This window comes from Diadema antillarum, unplaced genomic scaffold (assembly GCF_040938485.1).
Source record: "Diadema antillarum isolate AM-2024a unplaced genomic scaffold, OU_Dant_1.0 scf00000177, whole genome shotgun sequence".
NCBI lineage: Eukaryota > Metazoa > Echinodermata > Echinoidea > Diadematoida > Diadematidae > Diadema > Diadema antillarum.
In genome coordinates, this window is record NW_027271066.1 from 224,669 (window position 1) to 244,275 (window position 19,607).

Sequence of the window (19,607 nt, forward strand, 5' to 3'; positions counted from 1 at the left end):
GACGTGATGCGTTCAGGGGGATTTGGATGGAAGCAAAATATAGATGAAATAAATGAATAAATAAATAAATAAATAAATAAATAAACAAATAAATAAATGAATGAATGAATGAATGAATAAATGAATAAATGAATAAATAAATATGATAAACAAACAAATGAATAAAATGATAAGTACAGAGATAAATATATATATAAACATATAAAATTTAATAAACGTAAATATGCAGACATTTATAAAAACATATAACGGACACTTACCTTTGGGACGAGTGCTAGTCTTGTTCAAGGTAGAGCTTCAGGTTCTCATTGTATTCTGAGTCCACACGTGCCGGTGTCGCCTCGAAGCTCCGGGTTCTTGCACTGCGCCACCTCGAAGAAGCATGTATTGAAATACGTCGTACCATCCGAGCCGCATACAGGCGAATACACGAAGATTGGACAATCTCTCTTGCACGGATCTACGATTAAATCAGAACAATGCAGAAATGATAAACTCTACAGATATGGGTCTGCAGCGATTGATGGAAAAGGAAGCTAAACTTTTTTTTTTGTTTTGGTGACAATTGCAGATTACGTAGTAAATGACAATCGCAACACAATGAGACACATTGGAACATGACCATAAAATTGATGATTAGTGCATGCCGATATTCTGTTTGGAGAAAATAGAAGGCTTTGTTTTGACTATCTTTTCGTTTGGATTTATTCCTGTTAAGAAAACTGAATTTTCATTTTTAAATTCAAAGTAAACTCAGCATCAGGAAGAGGGGGAACGCGTGTCAGTGAAATTCATTTGTTTGCGTCATAAAAGGAATGGGGAAAGTAGGGAGGGAGGTAGGTGGAGGAAAGGGTCACGTGATCATCAGTAAAGAATGAGGCAGTTCATAAACTCCTTCGCACACCCAGACTTCCCGTTCTGATTTCAACGTCGTCAAACGTTACCATGGCTTTTATCCGCTCGTCGGAAATCGTCCATATGGGAATTATTCTCCAAGTTGGGTACATTTAACTCGAGTTTTCTTCTTTTTATGGAGACGTTTGACGCATGGCAGTGAATGGTTGTGATAACGCGTTTACCCGATTCCAGGTGTGAACTCAAATGTTGAGAGCTTTCTGCCCAATTAGATGATGTCCCGTATTCCAATGGTTTCAATTTGAGCTGCAGGATGACTCTTCCTCTTCAATAATCACATTATGAGGTTTAAGACTCAATTACTCGATAAAACAATATCATAGTGACTTCATATTCATAATTCATTTCTGTTCATTTGTTGGCAAGGCTTAACAAAATGTCACATGACCTGAACAATTGGGAGGGGGATATTCAGATCGAAGAGACGTCATACTTTCTGCCATTTAGCCTGTCTTGCATGCAAAAGGAAGGAACTATTAGTAATTCTGCTCAGGAAAATCTCGCAAACATACGCCCCTCAGGTTGACGTGACCTGTAATCGATCCTATTGAAGTTTAGTATCACGTGACAGCGCGTTGCAAGAAAGTAACACTGCAACGCAAGGCCTCATGGGTATAATGTTTCTTTCCCCCTCAGTTGTAGCGCGTCTCCAAAACAAGTGACTTGTGCTGTTAAAGAGTGCATCCCTACCGTTTGGTAAACTTTTCAACATTCCTTCGGACTACAACCTTTTTACCCCTTTTCATTTCTTTCTTTTCGTTTTCTCGTGTAATCTTATCTCTCTCCTTCTCTAGACCAACGAGCAACCATTGAAATTAATCCTATTTGCTAATCCATGAACAATCTATGCGCTCTGTATGATCATACCTATAGTCACAACCCTACAGGGACCCGGATGATCAATAGTTAGATTACTGCCGTCTGCACAGCGCTGCTGGTTGAGGTGGCACAGGGATGGGTAAGTGTTACCGTCTGAGCCGCACACTTCGTGATCGTCAGGAGCCGGGCACGCGGACGGGCAACCTGAGGGAGAGAAGAATGACTCGGTGTGATTGGCGGGAAATTCAAGTCAGACGACATTAATTAGATTACAACTCTTAAAGAGTGTTCTAAGGGGGCCGCTCGGCCTTTTCTGTCACGTAGGTACCTGACAAGGTCACGTGGGTTCTACCTCAGCAGATACTCATAACTTAACCCCATCGCGAGCGTCCCTTTGCGTATTTTCTCTTCTTCACAACGTCATAGAACACCAGTACCAGGGGGGATCCAGGAATTCTGTAAAGGGGGCGTAACTATTATTTTTGGTGCCACTTCCGGGTTTCATTTCATTTTTTCTTTTTATTTCTTTTGTTTTTAACGATAAATAAAGGGGGGCGTGCGCCTCTTGCGCCCCCCTCTGGATCCGCCACTGAGTACCTTTTCATTATTTTCATACTTCACTTTGGAATGTACGAAGGTGTATGAATATATACTATAGGGAACATTTTCTTCAATTTCCATTGAAATTAACGTTTCATTGTAATTTCCTGAAGAAAAAAATGCCTACGGGCAATTTGAGTGCCTCGTTCTTTGATATTTACAAAACACAGCAATACGAATACGGAAAAAAGAGAGCGAGACAAACACGTGATCACAGATCAAGAATATTGGGATATGATGGGGAATATATCATGAAACAACAAGAAAATGGCGGATTGTTCCCATTACCTGTTGAGACGTGTTATCGGGACCAAGATCTCTTGACATTTGATTACTACGACCAAAGGACGAACATCATGCCAACCCCTCAACCTAGCGCATGATACGTATTCATTTTGTATTCTGTTTCGATTCACTATCACGAGGAAAGAGTGCGATCAGAGCTTAAATCTTATCACAAACACTGATGGCGCCAGCTCACCACAATGTCATTTTGTTGTTGGTTGTGACGAGGAATGATTCAAAGGAAATTCTACAGAAGTTGAATCACTTTAGAAGCTGTTTTATCTCAACTTTGATTCAAGGAGAAAGCTGATGTCATTGATGTCGATGATTCTACCGAATGGTGATACGACATAATAGTATCTTGACAGTAGCCCTGCTAGACCGAAAGAACAATGGCATGAGGTTTGACAGAGTCAACGAAATGAAACCAGAAAACGAAATCTGTTTTGGTTTGTTTGATTGTGTGTGTGTGTGTGTGTGTGTTGTGTTTTTTTTTTTATATTTTGATTTGTTGCAAATTCATGGCGAAGGTCTACCTGGTGAGGGCGCGATGCAGGCTCCTTGATGCACAACGTAAAGCTTCCCCTTGGGCACGTTGGTGAAGCAGGCATATCGCTCCAGTTCGCACTTGTTGTAGTACGTGATGCCGTCGGATCCGCAGCAGGGACTGTAGGTGAAGTCCTGACAGGATATTGTAGAGCAGTCTGCTGAAAAGGAGAGGACGGAACAGGACAAAATACAGAGTTATGTCAGTATGATACGATACACATGTGACAGACTTTCAGGCATTACATACTTACATGCATGTCACAAACAATCACTCGCTAAAAAACGTCATTGAAATGAGATCAAGTTATTGGACATGAAGGTATTACAAGGATTGTACTTTAGTCTTCTCAAAACACCTGCATTAACAATCTTCCATGACAAATCCGTCGTGTTAAGGATGACAAGAAACGCATTTGCTGTTGTTCCCGTGCGATGCAAGTGGCCCTGAACACTTCCCTTCCGCGAAAGCCAATTTACTGCTACCCTCCGCTGCCAAGAAAATAGAATAAACTCAGAAATGTTTACAAAAGTTTGACCACCGCGGATCAGATGTTGCCACACCGATGACCCTTCAGTAGCAGATCATTGTCCGAAAAATTTTCCCTCGATAGCCAAGGTGTACTGTATATTGCGTCTGTCACAATTGACGTCACAGACACATTAAGTCATAAGTGGTTTACATAATGAACAGTGTCTGGGAACCTCGGCTGGGAACCAATACAACTGGTTAAACATTGAACGTCTTTATGCCTTATTATTTCTCATTGCAAAATTGGGAGGCAACGCAAACACTGGATGTAGAAGTGTCTGCCATTCCTCATACACTCCGGTGTAACCAACGAGTTTGCTCCGTCCTTCTGAATATTCATTCCATTTCATGACAATAGGATTTTCTAATGGTCACTGAAGCCCTTGCTTCTCATTTGCAAAGTTACCCATGCTACCCCTGTAATACCGGAAGCCAAGACTATTGCGTGCGACAACAGTGGAATTTGGAGACAGTAGTCTTGTGAAGGTGAATGGAAAGTAGACGAAGGTTGAATGCAGTCAGCGTCGTCTTACCATCTCCACTGCACGCTCCGATGTGGGCAAGCGAGACGTCAGGTGTCCCCGGCATACAGGCCTCATAGCGCAGGTGGCACAGGGTCTCGTAGGTTTTCCCGTCAGTCCCGCACACCGGCTTCCACTTGTTGTTGGCACAGGTACTCGGGCACGGGCCGCCATCTGAGTAAGGATCATCGGCTTGGATTAGAAAACCGGGAAAATAAAACATTCGAGATTTTCAGATTTCAGAGCGGTCACAGTCTGTGTGTCCATGTATGTGATTCGAAAGGCAGAATACACAGTTACTACAGTGTACCAATATCCCACATGACTGGGGCATCGAGGTTTTCCCAAACTTTCGTGAAGGGTCATCTGGGTAGATGTGTCAATGTGTATGGGGTGAACACTGGAAGAAAATCATTTTATGGACTCGGAAGAAAAGTTACTACATGGACTCATTCCACGTCCCATTTCATAGCTGTATGCCTAACATCTAATAATCATTCTGAGTTGAAATGTAAACACGGACCCAGACTTCTATCAATCATTTGCAAATACAACGATACAAAAAATACCACGATATTTGAAATAGTATCGTCATTTGTTGTATCCCTTGAGAAGGTATAAACATAATTCAGAATCAGTTCAGATTCCCGGGTGCGGCAAAACTTGTGCCTCATCCCATCAAAGGGCCGCGTCGGTCCGTAACCACAGATGACCTCTAGATTAATTTCAATTAAAAGCAAGCACCCACAAGGGAGCAGAAACGGGAAACGAGTTCATCGTCATAATTGACAGCTAAAATAAAGATTGGACAAAGGGAAGATTCGACGCAACTGCACTCAAACAAACTTTTAACGTGAAACTTAATTCTACTCAACTCTTCTACACACGTTCAGAGAGTCAAAGTGACGGATCACACGCATCCGCGCGTGCTGCCCTATTAAAATCAGTAACGCGGTGACATTCTTGGCAAAACGGCAACAGAGGCGAGCGGAAGATATTGACCGCGAAGTTGTCATTGATTCATCAATCTGACATGCCTATAATCAAACTTTTCCTGGCTGCTCCGTGCTAAGGAGAGCTTTGTGCCCAGGTTCTGGGTGAGATGTTTTGAGTGTAAAATTCTGAGAGGAGTAAAAAAAAAAAAGTTCTTCGACCAGTTAGCGTTGCATGTACAAGTTTCCCAAACTGTCAATGGCATTTAAGCTAGATGTTGAGAACGCGCCTGGATTATAAAATCCACCATCTTTCTTCTTCTTTTGTTTCACCTCTCTATATCCATATCTCTTTCATCTAAATAACCTCGTCACTAATTGTTGTCATTTTCATTTAAGAGCTGCCGTTTCTGCGACAAGCTTTCAGTCCACGTAAAGTGGCTCTGACAGCTGTGAGTCAGTACTTACGCAAGTTTGTTCTGGTGTAACGAGATTAAGCATCTGCCACAGTGTGCAGCACATGCACATTTAATCTTTAATGTGAGGCTACCAGAGAACAGGAGACCGTCTGACAATAATATCACCGCAGCATTCTATTACCCTCCGCTCCAGCTAGTGTTCTAACGAGTAGTAATGACTGCGACAACGTAATCAAAACATTTAACCATCGGTCATCACGTATTGGATATTGTGAATGATAAAGGGTATCGACAAAATCGTCTTTCGATTTGCAGTACGGTGGTGATATAGGCAGATCTTGTTATTATTTAGATTTTTTCTTACATAAGTTAACTTGAGAAGTCCCGAAAGATGATAAAATGAAACGAAATGCCAGATTAAAGTTACTTTGGAATGTCCAAGGATGCTAACTAGAACCTCCTTGAAATGACTTGGTCCAGCAAGCAATGACCCAGGCACATAAAGTTTTATCCTATATTTACCCATCTGATGCTTCATAAGCTTCGAGTCAAAAGGTTTGTTTGTAAACATTGTCCAGAAGACATTAGCAATTCGCATGCCAATTAAGCCCAGAAGTGGAATCTTAAAGACAATAAACAAACGGACAAACGAACAAACAGATACATAAATAGATACTAGTAGCCTCCATAAGACGGTTCTTCCAGCAGGGCAGACAAATTAATGCTCAACACACACCAAATACTGGAGACGATGTTCTGCTGTATCGTACGTGTTGACCTAAATTATTCATATTTTATGATCGCCGTCGTTTTTTGAAAAAGAGACCTTGAAACACCCTCCCAGCGTCAACATCAATCTATCGAGAGATAACAATCAGGAAGGAAACGAGAGCAATTGCTAGCTTGTGTGTTGTAACCGCAGCAGCATTGAGTTGGTGCGGTCCTACTGACGAGAGACTGACGAAAGCGTATTTTAGAATTGCCGGCGACTTTCAAGTCAAGAATTTGCTGTTGGAGACATACATCCAAAACTAAAGATTCTGAGTTTGCGTCTCCCAATACTACCATGGGGATTTGTGCATGTATCTACTGGTGGCTGATAAAGGTGAACATAGTGCGCAGGTTGTTCATTTTCAAGAATCAATCAATAAAATTTATGTTAATCCTGCCTGAAGACGGTCACATGGTCCAACATGGTCGCACTCTTAAACTAGTAAGTGGTCTAACATCGCCAGTTTCTTTCACGTGGGACTTTAATGCTTTGAAACAAAAGGGCAATCTATGCCATTTTCACCCTTACGATCATTTCATATACCATAGCATATTACTGGTACGGCTGACATTCTCTAAAATCTCGCACAATTTGTAATACTAATCATGTTCTAACTGCGGAACGGTATTATTACCAACTACCATTGAAAATTAATTGTAATCTAATTTTCGACATAAGAAATGTTGTAACTTTCCAACTGTCCCTTCGTCTTTTCTCAGATTCCGTTACATTTTCCGTCTTTTTTCTCTCTTTCCTTTTTCTCAGTGTACATGTATAATGACAACACTTTTACACTGAGATCTAAAGAGTTTCTGGCTTTTCTAGGACCAATGATGGCAGCTTTCTCTTTAATATTGAAGTGTATAAATGCCACATTAAGTGCAGGTGCTCGGTGAGGGTATAATACAATGAAAGCAATTGTGAAATCATCTTATACAGAAAATCATTGGACACAGCTATACAGATCACTTCTATTGCCTCTTCTAAAAGAAAAGCATTTGTGATATCAGCCTGGAAGAATTTTGTGATGCTAGCACAGCAACCCTTCGAGCTAATGTCGATGACTCAGATTTTATTGCAGGAGCACTTCGAAGCCTTCGGAGCTTACATTGCACCGGGTTAAACGTTTCCCTTTTCTGTTACTATAGGACAAACGACATCATTGTGACGTCAAGGATTCGAGAGATGACACGGAGAACACATTGTTGGATGCATCGCCGCTGTCATCCACCCCTCATCTTTTGGTGGAGACGGGGTGGGACTTATTACTTAATGCCTCGCGTGTCGCCTTTGCCTGACCCGCACTTGAACTTCTTGCTACAAGGTTTAAAATGAATTACCGTCTGGCAGAGAGTCAATAACAAATCGATGATGCATCTTCTTCCAAAGTTTGGATGACAGATTCGTAAGATCACAGGCCAAGGGGAGGGAGATAGAGAAAGAGGGAGAGAGACAGGCAGAGAGAGAGAGAGAGAGAGAAAGAAAGAGAGAGAGAGTCAAAAGGGGAGGGAGGCATCATCGAGTCATCACCCATACAGAATGCTGCATGCATCAGGGTGCAGAGTGAATCAACCGAAAGCAATGATCGGCTCTACAACAATACCAAATGACATCACTACTGGAGTCAATGAAATTATCTTGTTCAAAAAGGGCACACCAGGGACCACACATCATATTTCTGTATCATATCTGCCCTGAAGCTGCACTCCATCAACACACTTTTTTTTTTCATTGGATGAGGTGTCATTGACACATAGCATGACATAGTGATTTCGACTTCTGCAGTCACCGTGATTACTGGAAACTTTGAAGTTATTTTTCCTTTAACATTCAAATGACGATTTAAGCAAAGACGACATTGCGTATAAATAGTCGTTATTGATAATAATAAGTGCAGATAGACAAGTAATTTCTAATCAAATACAATAAGATGGCACTTTGGGATGTGAGGCCCCCCCCCCCCCCCCCCGAAGTCTCGCTAAAGGAGGCTCCGAGTTTGATGTGAAACCAGTCTCGAGGTTAGCTCTTTGACTGAATCAGCAACTTCAGCCATTCATTCATTCATTCATTCATTCATTCATTCATTCATTCATTCATTCATTCATTCATTCATTGATTCATTCATTCATTCAATGAATTGTAACACATGAACGAGGTAGTAGTTACCAAGGACCTCTGATCAAGTGAATAGCAAAAAACAAATGTTAATGGTGGAACCTCCTGTTGAGTGAAAGCCTCGAAGGAAAAAAAGAACACAAAAAGGAGAACTACAACTGAGGATCCCTTATTATCCATGAGGTTATAGGAGAAGACATGGGTGATGATAGCGGTGCCTACATGTCCGCTGCACCCATTTTGCCAGAATTACATCTCTAGCCCTAGAATTGGGGCACGAATAAAAATCGAATCATTGGTAAAGAAGCCAGATATTGAACATGGCATGAAGATACAATGCCCCCCACCATCATCTCCAGCAACCCAAGCTATAGGATTAGGATGTGCCTTCTGAACTTAGCTCTGTAGTGATGACGGTAAAATCGTTCTACTGGGTTTTCCAGCTCCCTCACATCGTGGTATTTTCCATGTACGTGAGAAGGGGCTTTTAGGATTCAGTTGCGACGGAAGTCCGAGATAAACTCTCTAAATGCATCTCACACCTCGGAAACCGAACGGCAAACAGTTCAATTGAAGGAGGTGGAAATTTCGATTCGAGGTTTACGCCATTCCTCTCTTGCGTATTACTTGTTCTCAGAAAACCGACCGACGAAGCCACACAGGTAAGAGCTCGGCAGTACCCCGTATGTTACCAGGTGGTTACAAGTTTTTATCTTTGCACCCTCGTATCCTCGGGAACGCCTATTCCAGCATTAACTCTACACACGATTTCCAAGTAGTGTTTTCTCACCGTTGCCACCTTTCTAAGAGAAGCATTTACGCATAATCGGGAAATATAAGTGCCAACAACCGTTACATTGCATCTTTGCTGTTCAATTGCTCATTTCCGGCTAATTCGGGCCTCTTTCGAGGGGTCATCATGTAAACGACCTCAGAGATGACTGTGATGTCACTCCTACCTTATCACGACATTGAATTATCATTCCACATTATACTTACGGATCATACAGACACGCACGTTTAGAAAAAAAAAAACCTCCAATATTAACTATTACGAAAAAGTGTACAGCGTACTGTAATAACATCTTTGTGACGATGACCATTGTCAAATCAGTTTGACAACGATACATGCAACTGTGAATTAAAACCTCTCTCTAAAATGTGTATGCGTATTAAGTATGATTAACCTCTACACTCACGTGCATCGGAAGATCGTAATAAACGGTAATACATGAACAATAATGTACAAGAGATTTATTGACCGATCTACAGGTGGTGGGTTCAAGGAAAATTGCAGATGGTTGAATTAAACAGTCTGGAGTGAAATACAGTAAAACACGCAAACAAACAAAGAACAAACAAACAAACAAATAAAAAACTTCAATTACCTGGATTTAACTCAGGAAATAAAGTAGTAGGGATGGGTGGCTCAGTTGGGATGGATATTGTAGTGGTTGGCTTCTCCAGTGTTACACTTGTCGTTGAACCCCTGATGGTAGTCGACGACGATGCTGTAGCAGGTGTGGTAGATTTGCCCCCACCACCACCACCACTACTTCCACCATCAGTGCTGCCACCCCCTCCTCCTCCACCTCTTCCTCCTTCTCCCGATCCATCACCGCCTCCTCCTCCTTCTGTTCCTCCACCACTATCTCCACCCCCTCCTCCGCCTCCGCCTCCTCCTCCTCCCGTCCCACCACCTCCTCCTCCACCAGACCCGCTTCCTCCGCCGGTGCCTCCTCCGTGTCTACGGCGACAGGGCCCTTCGTAGAGCACGTAGACCTCTTCGCCTGAGATGCATCTTAGTACTTCTAGATGACATTTGGACAGGTAGGTGACCCCGTTAGTGCCGCAGACTGTCTGAGCAATATGCGGGCAGTCCTGGTGGCACGTCTTTGGTGTTGACGGACCTATGTTTATGAAGTCATAATGACAACAATTAGATTCCGGTATCAGAATACTTGATAAAACGGATGAAAGCGTAAGTGAATACAGTGTGCAATTCCCTCTTGACTTCTATCGTTTCCTCCAAGTTCTTGTACATAGTGAAGTCCTTGTAAAATACTGGAAAATCGAGATATTTGTAAGTTTTGTGTTGGGTCTTGATTTTCATATTCGTAAACTTAGTACTATGACCGACATAGTTGTCCAAATCAGCTGTATGTAATATGTTTAAAATTCATATCGAAACGGAGCTTCGAAACCCACTGATTTTTTTGTTAGCCCTAGAAGTTGACGGGCAGAATAGTGTATAAGGCCACATGAACTGGCAGGTCATTCTCGATGGAAGAGATTCCTGCTGAGCTGGAATCAGCTCCAAATCAAAACCAATCAGGGAGCCATGTTCTCACTCTGTGTGGTGGTCGCTACGGTTGTAGGTCTTACGCACGGCCCTTTGGTGGCGCGTTCCACCGCTCTTCCTGCGCACTTCGCCCTCTCCAGCTCGCAGTCGCTCCGGTACGTTCTGCCGTCGGTGCCGCAGATGGGACCACGAAGCAGCCATCGGGGACACTGGTGCTGAATGGTGGTGCAGAACTCTGGCGGGGTTTGCTCAGAACTCTCTGAACTGTCGCCTGAGGATTATGAAAGGAATAACATTTATATCATGAAATACTCGAATAAGTCTGTATTCCTTGACAGTTACCATCTTTTTTTTCAATACAAAAACAAAACAAAAACAAAAACATTATTCAGAAACGTCACATTTTAACCCTGTCACAAACATCCCCTCAATATATCTGTGAGACTTCAGTAAACAAGGTGCCGATGGTAACAACAGATTTAACCGACCCATAATCATAGTCAGTTTATGGGATTGTCGGTAGAAAATATTAATTATATTAATTAATATTAAACGCATCAAAACCAATCGTGCTATCTTCACATTAGGATGCAAGGCACAAAATACGTTAGGTATTAGAACTTTGTTTGTATCATTCTTTGACATCTGCGTCTTTGCAGCTCACCACTAGACTAGCACATGCATCATTCATCTTTTAACTGTCCACCCTATAATCCCGTAATGGTTACTAGGGTCGATCATTCAGATCAACCAGGGCATAGCTTCTCGTTCATACTATCAAGGGGGTAATAAAACATAATTGAATCAACGTTAGGCAGGTACCCGGCGACAGTTTCATACACTGTCCAGGGCAGCTGCAGGCCTACCAATGCTATGACATAGTGGTTGCCATGGAGATCAAAGACGTGCTGTGAGTTGCAAGTCGCAATTGATTGTGACGTCCTGTCTGGGACGTATTACTGGAACCCAGTGATCTTCTTCTCCCAGGCCAGTTGATAAGCTCGCTTTAACCTTTTCTGTATCAGGGACTTTGGACAGTGCGCATAACGCTATGGGGTTTTCTGTGCCAATCAGCACTCAAAACATGCAAAGGGTTAAACTCAAACTCTTGAGGGGGTTTTCCTGCACTCCTTATGGAATCCACCCTCATCAAAAAAAAAAAACGCAAGGAAGTCAGAACCTTAAGACGCATACTTTCGTCCGTCCTGTCTTTATCAGCTTTAGACTTATCGAAGAATTCTATTCGCGTGTATCATAAATACCCCCGTGACTCATCGGCTATTCAAGAAACATGAACCTTTTTAGGATAATGATTACACGGGATACTCCATCAAGCTAGGTTACCAAAATAGATTGTGGTCAAAATGACGTATGAATCAATGGTGTAAACTTAAATGACCTTGTACAGGTGCATTCTGACTGCGTCGGGGAGTTTTAATATAAATTGATGATAGTGCGTGTCATGTTCATGCTGAGATCCTTTAGAATTTGAAAGGTTAGTATGACAGCATTTTGGCAAGTTTTTCCATGCCGGTTATTTATGAAAAATTACGTAACTCGTCTATTTGACACGATGTCAATAGTATCGATGGAACATAGAAATTCCCATATCAGTTTGACAAAATAATCGCATCATTCTCTCATATAAAGTGCAATATAAAGGTGAATGTCATACATAGGTCCTACATACACAGACAAACAAGCACATTCATGACTATATACACATGTGTGTACTAGCACACAAACAAACAAACAAACAAACTTACACAACATACACAGACACACATGCACAGAAACAGATGTCATATCACAAGAGACAGTGGACCCCTTTTCCCAATGTCTTCTATCTAATGGTTAATAAATATCCTTTTTCTGTGGAATGCATTTTCAGAGGACAGAGTAACTTCATCTGTAGATGAAGATACGTCAGCAGAGAAAAGGAAAATGACAATGAGTTTCCAATACTGTCTCCTCTTTGTCATTCCTTCCTTCTTTCATTCATTGGAATATCAGTCATTAACTTGTAAATCTATTCATAATTGTTCATTTACTATCTCACTTTCTCATTTCGGCTGCCTTAAAGACTTTAAGATTACTGAGTCTGAGTCGATTCAGGACTACAACGGATTTAACTTGATGATAAACTAACCACAGGAGCTGTCAAATCATCTATGGGGTCCCACACCCTTCTCTATCCGTTCCAGTAATTTGCTTATGCGAGGGGTTCTACGTTTACAATGTGCGTGTATTCAAAGTAGGTCCCCTCTACTCGGCGACGACAAACTCGCGAAACTATAGCTCCAATCTACTACAGTGTTAGTTCCAATCTCCTTTTCCGTTTGCAAGATCTGCTGGGTAATCAAGTCAAGGTATGAATGGAGTAACTCTGGAACTTCACAATTCTGTCTTCAAATTGAGCGTGGTCACGGCCCACTTTGCAAAACAGGGAGCGGTGATTTGCACGCTCCGCCTTTTCTCTGCGGGTTCGTATACTAAAAACTAAGTACTTCCCGCTGACAAAGGCGGTCGCGTCATAGATGTCTAATTATACGTTCAATTAACCTCTAACTCTGTGACCACAATGTAATACTCATTAGCATGGCGTTCTTTGTTTCCCCTTTGTTCTGAATTATGGCGCTTCAAAGTGCCCGCGAGCAAGATAACTGGCTGAAGTCAAGAATGGAGAATGGAAAATGTTCATGTAATTGAGGACGAGTGTTCTGTTGAGGTTTTTGTCTTGTGGCAGAATTCTAACAAGTAGGCCTATGTACTGGCGATGGACGGCGCGTTCTAATTTCACATCTGGTCGCCATCTTGACTGAGCTTTTCAAACGATCTTGATGGACTTTTGAATGCCACAAGACGCGGCACAAGGGATTATTTCAAACTGTATTCTACATTCCGAACGATGGTCATTATGTTTGAAATATCTATTAATAGTTTTCCATACATTGCCATCCACAAAACTCCCTTTATTTTCTCTAACACTGACAAAGAGACAACGGCTATGAAAAATACTGATTTTAATGCACGTTCGATGAAATGTCAGTGTGCACTGAATAGTTGTAGAAATATTATCTTTTTTTTTTTCTATATCAAAATTAAGATTAATGCCCAGTCATTGTCAATGGTTTCTCATTTGCCATCATTATACTGATACTTTTTCGGCTTTTGTCATACTAATGGCACAATAAATCGTCTGCAATGATAATTAATTCCAAAAGGGCGAATCCGGAATAGGCGCTACTGAGCGACCGCATGTAACGATCACGTGACAATTCCAGTATAGGATACACCCAAAACCGCTAAGACCAAGTTTATGCGATGTCCAATGTAAATGTCGCACCTCTCTGTATCATTTTTTTTTTCCCGATTGGATCCTGCCATAAGAAGCAGAAAATACAGAATCTGTAAATATAGTGAACAGGAATACGCTACTGTCTAAGAACGGTGCTAAAACACACTTCATAAAGGTTCCCTGTTTATACTATTCGCAATAAACCCTTTTTCACACACTCCATAATTGTACACCCTGTATAGCGTTTTCCTTTTATTCTTGTTGGGCTGATATGTATCAAAGCTGCTGTAGCGCCGTAGGTTAAGAAGTGGCTTAAAGCAATCGCTGAATGTATAGGAAAACACTTCTTAATTGCTGTGATTTTTAGATATCACTATCACAATTCATGGCTAGCAAAATATCATTCTTTCTCTTCAAATTCGCGCCCTTTCCTCTGTGAGAATACCATTCCTTGCCTCAAATTTGGCATGGACCGTGCCAGCTGATATTCTTGCTACTGTTGTGCCGGAGGTAAGGAAGTGGCTTAAAGCAAGCGTTGAATGTATAGAAAAACACTTGTGAATTGCTGTGGTTTTTAGATATTATAATATCACAATACACGACGAGCATAAAGTCTTTCTTTCTCTTTAAATTCGCGCGCCTTTTCCTCTCTGAGAATTCCTTGCCTCAAACTTAACAAGGAGCGTGCCAACGGAATTCCCTCCTTAGTGAATGACCTTGGATTTTTACCAGGCATGCGGTTTGTCTCCAGCCTTGCTTTTGACTTTTCAATTCCTCCCCCTTTCTTCTGTTCCTGACGTGAGCTGGCGACACTGTTACTGACGGTTTATTTTTAGCGAGACGGCAAATTGGTCCGTTGAGCTTCAGCCAAACGTTTGTTATTGGATCCCATCTGCAATGTGAGTAGCGGTGCCGTTGACGGGTAAGAAAGTCTGCCCCTTTGACGAGAGAGAGAGAAAAAATGCCTCACTATCTTCATCTGACGTACCTGATAGGTCTTCCTACCTTACTTCTATCCCAAACCCCTGATTAGTCTGGGTCCTGCGTGTGGAAGAACACACCGAGGCGTACATTTTTTTCTTTGTTGTTATAACTAATTTGCGACGGGTGTCATTCAAATTATATCTAATGACTCTAATTCTTAACTTTCAGGAAGCTCGTCAAGCACTCATCAGAAACAGTAATAAGATGAAGATGAACTCTAAACTCGGATCGAGGTTCCGATCCCCTTCCCCTTCCCCTTCACCGAACAATCTCCTCCTCCTCCTTCTTCTTCTTCTTCTTCTTCTTCTTCGGGTTTTCCCCCTTCTTTTTTTTTCAGATATTTCCGGCATTGGAAGTTGGCATGAAAGAGTTGAGTTATCCATTTTTTCTCTGTCGCCGGCGTCGTCACCATCATCACCATCAATGTCATCAATATTATTAACGTCATAATCATTGACAAATTGTTATTCTAATAAAATGTATGACACATTGGCAAGAATTCTCAGAATTTTATTGTACTCTTCGATTGCCGTTGTAATTTTTGAACTTGTCGTCGGTATGCCAAAATAGATTGCCGTCCGCCAACCCACACGTTCTACGCAGACATCCCACGCCGTTCCGACGCGGCTCTTTCCCTTGCTAGACACAAACGAAGTTCTTCCTTCTTTCTTACACGTCCGTCGCACAAACTTGACTTCTGACATAATTTTCTCAAAATGTTCAGCCCATAATACAGGTGCTTGGATTTAGTCAAAACCGTCAATGGCTTCACACGCCCACGGTACTCTATCACCACATAGTGAGTATTACTAATTTCTGAAGTTTACATCAAATTCTAAAATAAGTACACTGTGTTGACTAGGGATACGTGAACAATCTGCGCTGCCGCACGCTTCTGGCGTAATGTTCTATTCCCGTATATAGGCCCTAATAGGGAATGCTGACTAGCACGTTCATGACCACTTTGTCTTCTTATATTCACGAGTGACCTATTTTGTCGCATGTAAACGTCTTCTATTAAAGGCATAATTTATCATTTGCAGATGAAATACAAACCCAGCATAAGTGCTTCAAAACAGTTCTAAAATGTGAGTTAGTGATAGGAACAACCAATGTAAAAATTTAAATTAGTATAATCAATGTTAAGCATTGTTGAATATCCAAATGTGAACAATAGTTATAATAAGATGTTTCCAGACTAAACCGTCTACGGTTACGGTTTATTGAGAAAAATAGTGATCTTATATTTTGGGTTTTATTGAAAAATTCTTATATATGATAGGATTTTTTGTGACACAATGACCTATACACATACAAATTGTATGCATAAAATGTGATATCTTGAACATTTTTCAAATCACTGGTCCCAATAATAAACGGGACCTTTAACGTTAAATACATTTAGATGCTTCCTAAAATGGAATGATATTGTTGAGCTTCACTCTTCCCGATGTGGGATGTCAAAGCCCCGAAATGAACGAATTTCAAAGAGTTCTAATTGTACGCGCCATATTAGGCATCATATAATGTGATAGTGTTCTGGTGATTTATTCAACAATAGGTAGACTGGGGGGGGGGGGGGCTGTTTGATCAAGGTACAGTAAATTAGACTGGTGTGTTTAACGTTTGGTAGTATAAAATTATGATAAGCTTTGTCACTATACAAAGATATTGAGAGAGGCAATTAAGGAAACTACACCTCACACTATCAATTGTTATAGAGAAAGCAGAGAAAGAGACGAATATATGCATATTATATAAATGTATAGGCATATATATGTATATATGTATATATATATATATATATATATATATATATACAAAGACAAGAAGGAAGAGAGAGAGAGAGAAGAGAAAAGAGAGATTGGCTCATCTCTGCAAGGTACCAAAGGGATTATGTTTGCCGGAAATGATTCTTTGTCGTTGCCAGGTAAATCAAAACATTAGTTCTAATGTGCATTAAATCGGCATCATCGAAATTGTGGTGTCATTGCGGAGTCTGGCCCCCGCGGGCAGGAGCGGCACTCTCTGACGGAAGTGGGGTTACAATCGTACTTCTATCCACAAAACATGCCCCTGGTTCCGGTGCTCAGTCCTCGTCAGTCAGCACACGCTTATGAAAGTGCAATTCAATAAATCCCAGTGATGCCACAGACAGATCACTTGACCGCGCTATTTATTCCCAACATAAGAGGAGAATCGAGCCCCCGGGTCACCGTATAAATTTCGATCGTTGCCATATTTCTATATTTTGTTGCACTCCTCGTTTGCAGAAGCAAGCCTTCCACTCTCCGCCAAAGTTTACTGGAGAATGACACGACGGAATTTGCATGCATCAGACTTACCATCAAACTCTTTCTTATGTGAATCAGCTAGAAGTGACGGCATTTTATTTATCAACTTCCATTCTGTTCTAGGAGTGCCTTGAAAATTGTCTTGAGGTGCAGTCTGATTATACTGAAGCATGTTTTGCTGTTGCTGTTCCGATCTTAACCCTATACAAACTTATACTCCTCATATGGAAACCACACAAATGGGCTGTAAATCTATATCTATGAATCTGTAAATCGTTTGAATCTAAAGAGAGAGAGTTAGGAAATTTACGGAACAGCTTGGAAAGCAAATGCATTTTATCTTTAACTGTCAGGTCAAAAATGGCGGGGGAATAAGGAGTACGATGAGGGCAGAAATATTTTGTTCGGGTGCAAACTGAGATAGCTGAGTTAATTCGTCATCATTCTGATATCGGCAGCACAGGTTTATCGCAGATGATTCATATTCCCATGTATGACTTGGTAAATTCTGATGCTAAAGGTGAGAATCAGAATGCAGGAGTTCATAATCTACACTACATAAAGGTTGGAAAACCTTGAAAATAAAGTCACTTTTTCTAAAAAGCGCGTTTTATTACTCATTATCATACATTAAACTCATCCGAGATTCCCTGATACCGAACACTAGCTGCCGACTCTTGCTGCATTCCATGCCAAGACATGGATCATTCGCTTTAGAAACTGCAACGGAAGTCCCAGGATTTAGCGGGCGGATTGCTCACACACACACACACACACACACACACACACACTCTCTCTCTCTCTCTCTCTCTCTCTCTCTCTTTCCCTTTCAAACAACAACCCCACAAGAGACTGACAACGATTTCGTGACGTCAATTGGAAAGTGACGTAAGCGTACCATGTGATCGACAAAAGTGAGAGTACTCCTGACCTTTATTAAAACATGTTGATATCAGGAGCTATCGGTTCCGATCGAAAGGCGCGCTTTTGATAGGAATGTTGAAGCTTTGATTAATATGTCCTAATCAATAAATTACACCATGAATATTGGTCGGTTTCCTTTAGATAAATCTTTAAAAGATACGCAAAAACACAAGTTAAGTATTCTTTTGTCTGAGTTGAGATAAATGGTGTCCGGTAATTTGTGTAATACTTGTCATGGCGTTTGATATATGAAATTTAAAGTCAGCTGTGGTATGTTCGGCAACCGACATGACCGAAAAGATAACCACATTGTATCTTTAAGAAAACAGAGAGGTAACTGAAATTTATTAATCCTCTTTCTCCGATAAATCAAAACTGTATAGAAAAAGAATACAGGAAATATGTCACAAATTAGGCCTATACGTGCAGCTCTTGTTTTATATATAAATCGAACAGGTTAATGCGGTGCTACTAAGGGAAAAATAGTCGAAGCATTGTTATCGCAAAGTACGTCGTTCTTCCAAAAATTGTTGTGTGTGTCTGTATTACGTGTTTTTGTTCGTTTAATCGCAGACTAAATAGGTAAAGCAGTACTACATCGTTAAAGTGGGGTCATCCAATAAGTTAAATCGATCAGGAGTAAGCTCCAAATCATGTTCACTTAAAAGGAAAGTAATCGTATACAAACACACACACACAAACACACACACACACACACACACACACACACACAAATCAATGCACATCAACTTGTCAAAAGCCGTCAGAGCGGTTTAGAATATAAAACACGTGTCCCGTCTAGCAATGTCTAGAAGGTACGATTTTTGTTGAAAGCAAAAATTGGAGTCACCTCGATAATGATTTCCTCTTGTATTGAGTTGTACACCTGCGTTTTATTAAACGACTCTCCTCATGCCAAAGAAACCGGGCCCACGATCATCAATCTAGTTATTTCCGCCCGCAACCGATCTCAAGGCGGCGCGCAGAATCCGCGAAACAGATGACAAAATAAAGTGATCAACGCGAAGAATCACACATCACACCTGATAGCAGTCTAAAGTGAGTCGATTTAAACCAGGAGGCTTCTCACCTCCCTGATTTAAAGGACAAGTTCACCTTTATAAACATAAGGATTAAGAGAATGTAGCAACATTAGTAGAACACATCATTGAAAGTTTGAGGAAAATCAGACCATCGGTTCAAAAGTTATGAATTTTTGAAGTTTTTGTGCAGTACCCGCTGGATGAGAAGACTACTGCAGTGCATGAATAACTTAGATGTCACATGCGTACAACAATATAAGGAAAATATAAAGAGAATTTCACAAAATTCCATCTTTCGAAAAAAGT

At 41.1% G+C, this 19,607-nt stretch overlaps 1 protein-coding gene across 1 annotated transcript in view; it reads right to left on the reverse strand.

Moving 5' to 3' along the window:
- Positions 1 to 305: 305 nt before the first annotated feature.
- The window catches only part of LOC139722914 (serine protease inhibitor dipetalogastin-like), a 38,283-nt gene continuing 18,981 nt past the window's right edge, over positions 306 to 19,607 (reverse strand). The window contains exons 3-9 of the mRNA XM_071634195.1: positions 10,811 to 11,029; positions 10,106 to 10,360; positions 9,845 to 9,967; positions 4,231 to 4,410; positions 3,156 to 3,323; positions 1,783 to 1,938; positions 306 to 460 (exon numbers count right to left, since the gene is read on the reverse strand). Coding sequence (XP_071490296.1) covers positions 306 to 460; positions 1,783 to 1,938; positions 3,156 to 3,323; positions 4,231 to 4,410; positions 9,845 to 9,967; positions 10,106 to 10,360; positions 10,811 to 11,029 — 1,256 coding nt within the window. The remainder of the gene's footprint in view (positions 461 to 1,782; positions 1,939 to 3,155; positions 3,324 to 4,230; positions 4,411 to 9,844; positions 9,968 to 10,105; positions 10,361 to 10,810; positions 11,030 to 19,607) is intronic.